The sequence below is a fragment of the Tupaia chinensis genome, unplaced genomic scaffold (genome assembly GCF_000334495.1).
Source record: "Tupaia chinensis unplaced genomic scaffold, TupChi_1.0 Scaffold000117_2, whole genome shotgun sequence".
NCBI classification, from domain to species: domain Eukaryota; kingdom Metazoa; phylum Chordata; class Mammalia; order Scandentia; family Tupaiidae; genus Tupaia; species Tupaia belangeri.
The window spans coordinates 4,911,869-4,924,214 of NW_006159583.1; the positions used below are offsets into that span (position 1 = coordinate 4,911,869).

The 12,346-nt window shown below is 40.5% G+C and overlaps 1 protein-coding gene across 2 annotated transcripts in view; it reads left to right on the plus strand.

Moving 5' to 3' along the window:
• ENPP1 (ectonucleotide pyrophosphatase/phosphodiesterase 1) overlaps window positions 1-9,536 on the plus strand; it is a 70,124-nt gene extending 60,588 nt beyond the window's left edge. For both annotated transcript variants that reach the window (XM_006144303.2, XM_014586207.2), the window contains 3 exons: window positions 976-1,108; window positions 3,828-3,990; window positions 9,077-9,536. In XM_006144303.2, the coding sequence (XP_006144365.1) occupies window positions 976-1,108; window positions 3,828-3,990; window positions 9,077-9,247 (467 nt within the window). In that variant the 3' untranslated portion in view covers window positions 9,248-9,536. The remainder of the gene's footprint in view (window positions 1-975; window positions 1,109-3,827; window positions 3,991-9,076) is intronic.
• Window positions 9,537-12,346: the final 2,810 nt, after the last annotated feature.

Genomic DNA, 12,346 nt, shown 5'->3' on the forward strand with positions numbered 1-12,346 from the left:
AGAGAAAGCACCCTCCAGAAGGGATGACCATGCCACAGTCCCTTCTTCTCTATCCTCCTCTCAGGATTTTGGGCATGCATTCACATGTGCCTGGCATGTTGTTCCTGCTGCTGGGTCTGGGAATTGAACTGTACAGCTGGCCATATGGGACCAGTTGCTCTAACCACCACACCACTAGCTAGTCTGAATGCTATTACAATTTATAATTTTAGTACTCATAGATACAAATTATATGTAATAGAATTTATGATCTAAATGAAATGACTAAAGAGCAAATGCATTCTTAAAGGATTTTTTTAACTTTGAGGATACTAGTACATGCACAAAATTCTACAAATACTGGAATTATGATATAATCCAATATGTATTCTGCTTTGTATTTAAATGGTTATAAACATTATTGGCAAAAAAGTATATAATGTTCTTCCTAAAATTGTCTGGCTAATACAATCTGCTAACCCGCTTCTATTGACTTTCAGTCTGTTTCCTTTGACTATTTGTAAGTTCTGGGTAATTGTTTTTGTTTTTAAAATGAATAGAGTGTATGTCATTATTACCTATTGCAGCATTTGACTCAGAAATTAATATTCATTGATACGTAAACTGATATATAGCACAGTAAAATATAGAGCATATGAAGAGTTTTTTTACTCTAATGTAATCTAAACTAATTAGGAATATTTCAGAGGAACTATTACAATATTAAAACCAAATCAGAGTAGTATAAGCTTGTTCATATTTGTGATGCTATGATTAGTGATAATGCACAATCAAAGCTCATGATCATGTGCTTGTTAGCCTTTCCAAAGGCCAAAGCAGGACAATGGATTTTTAACTTAACATTAAGCCTGAAGCCAACCTTGACTTTAGCCCTAATTCTTTCAGTGCTACTTTTGAATCATGGTGTTAATTTATTTCACATGACAGCCCAGAACCTGTTCTTTTAAAATTATACAGTCTTCCTTCTTGTTTCAGTTATATGGCGCTACTTTCATGAGACCCTCCTGCAGAGGTATGCAGAAGAAAGAAATGGCATTAACGTCGTCAGTGGGCCTGTGTTTGACTCTGATTATGATGGATGTTATGATTCCTCAGAGACCCTGAAGCAGTAAGAACATATTTCACTATTTTTTTTTTTCTAATTTGCCATAAGGTGCGTGCATTTGCAGGAGAGAGACAGAGAGAGAGAAGCGGAAGTGAGAACGCAACCCCCAGGGCGCATGGCCATGCTGCAAGCCTCTGGCCTCTTTTCTCTTCCTGGGACTCTGAGCATGTACACACACACATCCTGCTTGTTTCTTAAGCTGCTGGGTCCAGGACTTGAACTGCACATTTGACCTTGTGGGATCCAGATGCTTAAACCACCATGCCACCCACTGATCCTGTGTCTCAGTTTTATCAAAAGTAGCTATCAAGTGGCATTGCCATTGAGTTGAGTCAGCAGAACCTTCCTTCTCTGGTACTGTTTTTTTAGCAGTCGTAATCAAGTACGTGCACATGCATGAGAGAGAGAGAGAGAGAGAGAGAGAGAGAGAGAGAGAGAGAGAGAGAGAGAAGTATCTTCCACAGGGTCTGGGCATTCCATGGTCCTCTCCAATCAGTCCTTTAGCCTGTGGAAGCTTGGGCACTCAGATGTGTGCCCAGCATGTTTGAGGCTAACCAGGCTGCGGATGTTAACTGCAGCTGCCATGTGGGATCCTGCTTCTCTCCAGGAGCACATCAGCAGTGTGCCACAGGGCCAGTTTTCCTCTCTGGTACTATTATTTATGTTCATGTACGTGACCTTTCTGACTGTGCTGGAAGCCTCTTGAAATATCTGATTACTTTCGATGTTTTACTTAGCGTTCAGTAAAATGCACTTTAGGGAAAAGCCTGTGTTTCTCTCCCATTCAGTTCAGCTCAGTATTCTTGAGTTCAGTTTACATGCTGACTTGTGTTTAAGGTCTCTGCATGGCTGATAGTCAAGATGCTATCTTAGTTTCTATAGTTGCTATGCTGTCACTCAGCAGATGGAGAACTATGCCGTGTGGTTATAGATAGGCTGGGAGCCTTGGATGAACAACACAGCTGCTACCCAGCTATGGCTTGAGAGGAGTGGTGGTGAGACCACCATGAGGAAAGCTTCAGTGGTGGGGTTTTTATGTAAGGGGAGGGGAAAAGCATTTTAGAAACTGGTTGATCTTTATTAAACTAAACATATTTTTGGAAGCAATGCTGCTGTTAAGGCTATAAGAAAAACACTAAAGACTTCTGTGATTCATCCCATCTCTGAGAACTTTTCTACTATCCTAGGCTGATTTAGGGGTGATTGGGCATGTGCACATATGCTTGAGCACATCAGTTTGTGAAAACTGCAATCTTTTACTATATCCCTTGAGACATAAAGGTCTCCTGTAGCTGCCTCAGAGGCCACGGGGTAGCATGGGAAAAGAAGAAAACTCCAAATGCTCTCCACTTAGCTCCCATCAAAGCTTTCTGTTTAATATGGTTTATGTAATAGGATTTCACATAGGATTTTTTTAAGGTAAGGGTTTTTATTTTTTTTATTTTTTTTTTGTTATAGAGCATGTGCACTTGCCAGAGAGAGAGAGAAAGTGACAAGTAACTCCCTACGGGGTAGCATGGGAAAAGAAGAAAACTCCAAATGCTCTCCACTTAGCTCCCATCAAAGCTTTCTGTTTAATATGGTTTATGTAATAGGATTTCACATAGGATTTTTTTAAGGTAAGGGTTTTTATTTTTTTTATTTTTTTTTTGTTATAGAGCATGTGCACTTGCCAGAGAGAGAGAGAAAGTGACAAGTGACTCCCTACCCCCTCCAGGGAGAATGACCATGCCACAATCCCTTCTCCTCCATTCTCTTCTTGGGATTTTGGGCATGCACGCACGTGCATGCATGCGACTCAAACTGCAGTTGGTCATGTGGGCGTCTAATGGCTTAACCACTGTGAAACCTGCTGGCCTCTTACATGAAATCTTATTTGAAAACCATAATCCCACTACATTAACTTTTAGAAGATGCTAAAGAAATAAAAGAACCCTCACATCTTTAAAACCCAAAGAAAAAGGATCATTACAATGAGGGAATGGTGTTACTCAGGATATCTTTGATAATATGTATTGAGATTAAAACATAAAGTTATTGTGTGAGGCAAAAAAAAAAAAAGTTAAAACAAAGGAGAAGTTACAAGTCATTCCTAAAGGTCCTAAAGGTACTGAAATAAAAATATCCATAACCAATTTTCTATCCACTATTTGTCCAAAACTGCAATCAGATTAAAAAAGACTTATCAATAATACTTTAGGATCTTGGTTGTAGGCGTTCAGAAATGGTATTTTCTTTTCTTTAGTGTCTAAATTTCAATGTCTTTGGGTAAAACTAAAAAATATCTGAATTTTAGCAAACTGAATAGAAAATGAAAATTACGTGGATTATGTTTATTATCTAATTATTACTCTCAATTTGTCAGAAAATGTTGAAGCATTATGATTGCCTATTTCTTATATTTATTTGGCTGAGTTTGATTTTTAGATACATTACATCAAAAATATGCCACGCTGGGCCAGCAGGTGGCATGGTGGTTAAGGCGCTGGAATTCCCACATGGCTGACCACAGTTCAAGTCGTGGACCTGGCGGCTTGCTTTCTCACTGTCTTTCTCTCTCTCTCTCTCTCTGTGTGTGTCTTTCTTTGTCAAAACTCATGTAAAAATATCATAAATTAATTAACAAATAAGTAATTCTTTAAAAGAAGAAATATGCTTTACTGAAACATTCATTAAGAGCAAGATATGTTTTTCTTAACGTGAATATTTACATATGTCACAGAAACATCAGAGTCATCCGAAATCAAGAAATTCTAATTCCAACTCACTTCTTCATTGTGTTAACAAGTTGTAAAAACACATCCCAGACTCCATTGCAGTGTGAAAACTTGGACACTTCAGCTTTCATTTTGCCCCATAGGACTGATAATAGTGAGAGCTGTGTGGTAAGTGGCCTTTGTTAATGCACCTTACCTATCAAAATTCAACATATGTGTATTTGTGTGTGTGTGTCTTATGTCCAGTGGGAGAAAATTCAGTTCTTGAATTTATACAGAATTTGTAATTACAGGATGGTTCTAAATGTGATATTCTAAGATAACGTATCTTGGGAGAAGACTACCTCTCTCTGTTTAAAGACACCAAAATTCAGATCAAAATCAAACTTCATATGGCTTAGCCCCTAAATTCTACTTTCACTTGAATAGGAATTTTCCCATTTTAAAACTAGCCTTTTGAGTTCCAAAAATGTCAGCACCACTGTAAATGGTTCTTAAAGATGTTGTTAAACATTTCAAATTATTTTTGTATTTATCACTTTGTTATAAAAATCTTATCCTTTCCTATTCTGTTGTCATTCCAGTGTTTTATATTATTTTCTTAGAATTTAAAAAAATCTAAATCATAGATTTGAACATCAAGACTGCATACAATTTTTGCAGTTTTTAAAATTTTTTCCATATGGTGAGAAAAAAATTTTCTTCTGAAGTATTTCCCACTTTGCCCTGCTCTTTTTTTTAAAATTATCATTCTTATTTTTGGGGGGAGGGGGATTTTTGCTATAGGGCATGTGTGCTCACCAGAGAGACAGAAAGTGAGAAGTCAGACCCCAGGAAGAGAGGATGGCCACATCACAACCCTTTGTCCTCCATTCTCCTCAGGGTTTTGGGCACACACACACACGTGCCTGGCATGAGTTTCAAGCCTCCAGGTCCAAAACTCGAACCACGGTCAGCCATATGGAAGTCCAGTGCCTTAACCTCTATGCCACTTGCTGGCCTTTGTTGTTCTTTATTGAAGTTGCACATGGCAAGTCGAAGATGGCAAAAGATTTGCCTTTCAGACCAGTGCCAGTGAAAGGGTGGTGGGTACCTGGAGTTCTGCAGTCAGAAGGATCTTAAGGCCCAGTCTGAGGGTAACGTGAGGTGCTACATTCACTCATTCACTCGGTCAGCACTTCTTTGATCTCAGCACTTGTTCCTTTAGTAAATACTTGAAGCCAGGTGTTCTGTATACCAGGGATAGTAGTGAATAAAACAGTGTTCTCTGGTTTTGCCATGTCAAATCTAGTAGCCTTTCTATGTACCCTCATTAAAATTAACAAGTACATATCTCTCTTTAGTTGTTTGTATGATAAACTTTTAGAATTATGTGACAGTTTCTCATAGAACACATTTCTTTCTTTCTTCTTTTTTTTTTTTTTTTTTTTTTAAGAGAGATTTTTGCTAGAGGACATGTGCACTTGTCGGAGAGACAGAAAGTGAGAAATCACTCCCTGGGGGAATGGCCACACCGCAGTCCCTTCTCCTCCCTTCTCCTCTCAGGATCTTGGGCATGCTAAGCCACAAGGTCCGGGACTCAAACCACAGTCAACTACATGGGAGTCCAGCAATGTAACCATTATGCCATCTGCTGGTCCCACGTAGAACACATTTCTAATTAAGTTATTTTTTTCCCTTATTCTTCAGAACTTATTACAGAATAAAAGAACTTTAATATTTGGACTTTTTAATAAAGTTTATTTATTATATGTGTGGAGGGCATACAAAGAGAGATAGTCACCTCCCAAAAGGGTCCTCACACCACTATCAACCCCTTCTAAACTAGCCTGGATTACCAATGTGTGTGTGTATCTAGTATGCAGGTGGAGGCCTCAGGCCATGAACCTGGGACCTTCCCATGTGTGTTCAGCATTCCAGAGCATTGCATTACTACCTGACCTGTGAACTTTAACTAACTGGATGCTTAATGGGCATCTAACTCTGCTAAGAGGTCACTGTTGTGGATACTGTTTGATACATTCCCTTCTTTGTTACTTTCTTTTCCTTGAGAGATTATGTTGTTATTAAAAGTATCAGTTAAGAGTTGTTCTCTGTAGCAAACGACAGTTAAGTCCATTTTGGTGACCTAAGCAAGTAAAAGTTTCTCATGTAACAGGAAGTCCCATGGACACTGTTGGCTACATTCATTCCTTATTACTTTCTTTTCCTTGAGAGATTAAGTTGTTATTAAATGTATCAGTTAGAGTTGGCTCTGTAGCAAACATCTCATCCATTAGTGAGTAAGCAAGTAAAGGTTTCTCACTAGCAGAAGTCTAATGGTACAGTCGGGATGGTGCTTTGGGTCAACAGCATCATTAGTGACCCAGATCTTTTCTATTTTTCTGCTCCACCATTTTTAGCCTGTGGCTTTGACCCACAGCCATCTTAGCTAAAGATGGTTTTTGCTTCTCTAGATAAGTCTCAATTTTATGCTCCTCTATCCCAACCTGTTCCCCCTACCCCCAAAAAAGAAGGTAGCCACAGGCTTGAACTTACATTTTATTGACGAAAATGATATTAAGTCCCATGAGTTGAGGGTTAGGTTCCTTTTCCAACTCTACCATTGGTAAAACCTACCAGTGTTGTACCACTATCTTAAATGAAATCATTTAATCAAATTTTATATGGCAGTATATATAGAAGATGTAAAATATGAGACTTGGGGACCAACAGTTGGCATAATGGCTATGTCACTGGACTCCCATGTAGTTGACCGCGGTTTGAGTCCCAGACCTGGTGGCTTAAACTCAAGCTGGGTGCGTTTGCGTGCATGCCCAAGATCCTGAGAGGAGAATCGAGGAGAGGGGATTGTGGCGTGACCATCTCCCCCGGGGGGGTGGTGGTGACTGTTTGCTTTCTACCTCTCTGTCTCTCTCTGTCTTTTTGGCAAGCACACGTGCCCTATAGCAAAATCCTCTCCCAAAAAAATAAATAAATAAATAAAAAGGAAAAAACAAAAATAAAATATGAGACTTAAACCAGTGAAAGGATTATTTTCAGGTATATCACATGTTTTTTTAAAAAAGATGTTTTTCCTTAGGGCACGTGCACTTGCCAGAGAGAGGTAAAGTGAGAAATTACCTCCCAAGAGGGACAGCTATGCCACAATCCCTTCTCCTCCATTCTCCTCTTGGGATTTGGGGCATTCTTCTTTCAGGATTTTGGGAATACACGTGCACATGTCCAGTGTGATTTTTAAGCCACCAGGTTTGGGACTCAGACTGTGGTCAGCCATCTGAGTCTAGCACCTTGACCACCATCCCAACCACTGGTCCCCATATCACACATTTGTAATGATCCCTTTTGTTTACTCTCTGAATTAGTTGGGTATAGACTTCAGAGAACATATGCCCATGTGTACTGTTTTCTGTTCCTGTGGATGTTAAATAGGTGGCAGATATCTTACTGGTCAGGTCGTCCCCTCAGTCAGGGCTTCTGCCCTGAGAGCCAGAGTAAGGCTTGCTACGGGGAGGGAGACAGAGCACAGGGTAATGGGAGCCTGGAGGCAATTGGGAAAATGGAAGTAAAAAGTCTGTATTTATTATTTTCAATTATAGTGCTTCAAGGGTACATAAACTGTAATTGAAGAATGTTTCTAGAGCGTGATCATAGCCCACCAATGAGTAGATACTTTTTTTTTTGAGAGGTTTTTCACTAAAGGCATGTGTGCTCGCCAGACAGACAGAGAGAGACAGAGAGACAGAAAGCGAGATATCGCTCCTCAGAGGGGATGGCCACGCCGCAATCCCTTCTCCTCCATTTTCCTCTCGGGATCGTGGGCACGCACGCACACGCGCCCTGTGTGGGTTTTAAGCCACCGGGTCCGGGACGTGAACTGCGGTCGACTACGTGGGAGTCCAGTGACATAGCCATTACGCTAACTGCTGGTTCCCAGTAGATACTTTTTGTTTTAAAAGTTTTTGCCATAAAGCACATAGGCTTACCAGAGAGACACAGAGAGATAGTGAGAGAGGAGAGTGAGAAATTAACCTCCCCCCCCCCCCCCGAGGGGATGGTCACACCACAATCCTTTCTCCTCCATTATTTTCCTGGGATTTGGGGCACACGTGCACATGGAACCTGGCATGATTTGCAAGCCACCGGGTCCAGTACTCAAACCAGGAGAGATCATGTGGGAGTCCAGCACTTTAACCACATCACTATCTGCTGGCCCCATCCAAGGGATACTTTTTCATCTGACCTTCCCCAATAGCAATTTTCAGAAAAACCTCCGGTAACATACAGATTCACGATTTTCGTCCGTATTACCTGCCCGGCTACCACCTCTGCTTCCATTCGCCAACATTTCTGCCTTTATTCTGAGTTCCTATCATCCAAGACTTTACTCCTCACCAGAAACCCAATTGTGTTTACCACTTCTGCCAGCCCCATGCTTTTTTGCAACGAGGTACATAACTCATTCTCATAAGAACTAGTGTTTGTTTAGTGCATTTGTACATTCCATTATATTTGATCCTTGAAACAAGTACAGGTGTGGGGACCAGCAGTTAGCCTAATGGCTATGTCGCTGGATTCCCATGTAGTTGACCGCGGTTCGTGTCCCGGACCTGGTGGCTTAAAACTCATGCTGGGCGCGTGTGCATGCATGCCCAAGATCCCAAGAGGAGAATGGAGGAGAAGGGACTGCGATGTGGCCATCCCCCCTGGGGGGTGATTTCTTGCTTTCTGTCTCTCTGTCTCTCTCTGGCGAGTGCCACGCACCCTATAGCTAACAAAACCTCTCCAAAAAAAAAAAAAATGTACAGGTGTGGGACTCAAGATTTGAGTGTTGACTAACTTGCCCAGGTTTACCTTGTACAGCAGTAGTAGAACTAGGACTTGAATCGAAGTTTCTTCATGTCAATTCCTGTGTTGTTTCTACCAACTATTAAGACATGGTCTCTATTTTCCAATGTTTTTCTATCCCATACTTGTTGAAGTTTCTTGTACTTGTGTGACACATGACCATCTGTTTTAGGTATACCACCGCCCCACCCCCACCCCCAATTTGATACATCTAGTTAAACAAACATGTGTAATATGTATCAGAGGGTGAGCTACTCAAGAGTGGGGATTACGCCTAGCAACTCTTGTGGCATTTGTCATTTCTGAGCCAACATGTCATAACTGATTAACCTTGGGGGACGAAAGGCTTGTAGGGACAGGAAACAGTATTCTCTAGTGACTGTTCTTTTTTTCCCCGTTCTCATAGCGTGGGAAGCAGGAGTCCTCGTGGGTTGAAGACTTGGTAATGTTCCACAGAGCAAGGATCGCGGACGTTGAACACATCACTGGACTTAGTTTCTATCAAGAAAGAAAAGAGCCAGTTTCGGACATTTTAAAGTTAAAAACACACTTGCCAACTTTTAGCCGAGAAGACTGAGGTTTTTTTGTTTTTGTTTGTTTTTGTTTTTAATTTCCAAAAGCACACCACCAATCACTTGGAGGGAACTTTATCTTTTATACAATCCTCTACCCACACTATTGCATTTTTCGGAAACTTTGAACCAGAGTGAGGACTGGGAATCCTCTGTGATACGGACATCTCAGGGAAACTTGTGGACTCGGTGTGGCAGTGGGAGCGTTCCTGTTGAGTCGTGCACGTATTTGAATGTGTAAGATTTGTATGCATTCGTCAAGTTCTGAGGAATAAAGGCAGACCATACCTAGCACTGCTTTGCTACTTCTCTCAAGGGCAAAGGAGCTGTGAGCATTATCCGGATACCGGATATTCGAATCTTTTTATTGATACTAAACCTTTATGGAGTTGGCAAGCAATAGACCGACTAGTAGGACCAGGATAACCCTTGTTATATTACTACCTTTACAAGAACTTAAAAGTGGTTCTGGGTCCCTTTCAACTTGAAATTTCATTTTTATGTAGTTTAAATATATAGTTTTTTTTTTCTTGAAATTTCATTTTTATGTAGTTTAAATATGTAGTTTTTTAAAAACTATATGTTAAAAAAGTTCATGGAAGCCAATACATTTCTGAGACCCCCTTATTTACCTGTTTTATATATTCCCTCAGAAGCCAAAGTCTTACTACTGTGTTTTTTTTTCCATTGTGATTGGGTTTCTCCAGCGTTAATGGCACTAACTAGTTAAATGTTGAGAGAAGATCTGAGTTGAGTATATCTACCGTTACAGAACTCTACTCTACAAAATAAAATATTCCCATCCTGTTTACTGCTAATTAACATGTTGAAAATATCTTAAAAGGTGGCTCTTTTAGACTGAAGAACTGTCTTATCTTAGTGGGAGTTTTGAGAACTTGTCGTCATGTTCATTTTTCCATGACGTGGTAGGAATGTTTTCCTCCTTGCCCAGGAATGACCCTGCCAGCAGCAGAACCCTTCTGTGCTGTCTGCTCATTCTGAAGTCCCATAGATAAGATTTGAAGGATACATGTCACTAAGCACTTAACATCTTTTGGTGGACAGGACAAATGACACAACGAACCTCATTTTCCTACTGTGTTGATTCTGCCTTTTTGTCTCAACCTGTGAACCTTTAAAACCTATGTTCAATTTTAGGCTACTTGGGTCCAAGTTAGGCATCATATTAGAATGCCAAAGATTTTTATGTCTTTCATATGATAAGAATTCTTGAACAACAGCCAAGGGGCTGGCCACAAAGACCTTAGATAATACAGTTTGCAACACAGAATTATTTAACATAGAATGTGTTATTGGTTTTTGTGTTACTCCATAGTTCCCTAAGGCTCTGTATATATTTTTAAAGTCTGTTTTATCTTTGTTTAGATTGGATAATTTCTATTATTTTATCTAAAAGTTCAGTAATCCTTTTCTCCATCTAATTCATTCTGCTGTGGAGCCCACCCATTGATTTTTATAGTTAAGCTATTATATATTTTTTTTATTTCGAAATTTTCCATTTGGTTTTTCTTTTAAGAATTTTAATCTCTTTGCTGAGACTTTCTATTTTTACATTTGTTTCAAGTGTGTTTGTAATTGTCGAAGCATTTTTATGAATGGTTACTGTAAAAATCCTTATCAGACCATTTCAATACCTGTGTCACTGTGTTTGCATCTGTTGATTGTCCTTTTTTCATTCAAAGAGATTTTCTTACTTCTTGAGATGCTAAATGATTTTTAATGGAAACCTGGATTTTCTAGATATTATGTGATGAGACTGTGGGTCTTAAAACATTCTGCTTTTGCTTACTTTCTCTGATACCACTTTGTCAAGGGAATTGGGGGGGCACTGCTGTGACTCTTCTGTACAACAGGGAGTCACCCGAAGCACACACAGAAGAACTACTCGAGACACAGAGATTTGAGTCAAGACAGAGAGGGAGAGGCCATACCAGGGATATGGCTGCTAAGCCTCTCAAATGCTCCGTATTCATCAGGGCAAAAGAGGAAGGAAAGTTTATTTTAGAGAAAGTTGCTTCTTCAAAGATTAGAAAGTTAAGGGCAAGTTTTGGAACAGGGTCATTTCAATATCGATTAGGGGGGTGTGACTAAATGACGCCAGAGGCTGGACAGCACACCTTGGAATTTGGAGAGCACATTCATCAGATCACACACCCATCGAATGACCTCCTGTCATTTTTGAGCAAGAAGGCAAGAGGTCAGGCATTGTCACCGTTTTCCCTGTCGTCATTCATTCAGAGTTCCTAAGTCCAAGGTGTTCTAGAAGCCTGACATTTCTGCTCTTCCCTTAACACATTGCCTCAGTACTGTCAGGTGCGGCCAGGAGTTCAGATTACCTACTCAGCCTCCATTGACACTTGGGATGAGAGCCATTCCTTGTCACTGCTGGGCAGTGGGCTCTCCATTAGGCATCCGTTGATTGATGTGACCCTATCTGGAATATGCAGGTCACCTTTTTACAGCTCCCTGAGGTCTCCACTGATGCTGTGGGGTAGGGGGACAGACAAGACTTAATCCTCACCAGGAAGGGATGAGAGTCCCAGTTTTCCTGTTTAGCCTTCATGAACACCAGTCTGGCAGGGGAGGTGGCAGAGCTCTCACACCTTGGACAGCTAGGCTCCCTGTTTGACTTTTGCTGGTATGGGTGAGCCGTGGTTCTTCCCATGTTTGATTGCAATAGAACAATCTTTGTTTTCTGTCTTGCTGTGCTACCCCTGTTTGGGTCCTTTGGTTAGAGAGAGAGCAGGGCCAATGCCTCGTGGCTTCCCAGCCTTTGGGCTTAGACTTGAAGGATGAATTAGAGCTCTCCATGTGAACAAGGTAAAGAAGGGTCATTTTCACATCCCTCGGGGCTTATGTTTTTGGCATTTTTCCATTTATAGCTACTTCTGATATTTTCTGTACGTGTCATCATGACCTTAGGATGTAAAACCACTTTGTTTTTTTAAAGGGAATGTCAGAATGCCATCTGCTCTGCTGACTCTAAAGGAAAGAGCACCCTGAGCTGCCTCTACTTAGCTTTCTTTTTTTTTTCCTATTGTATTTATCCAGCATTCTGCTTTTTTGTCTTGTTTTCTTTTCTT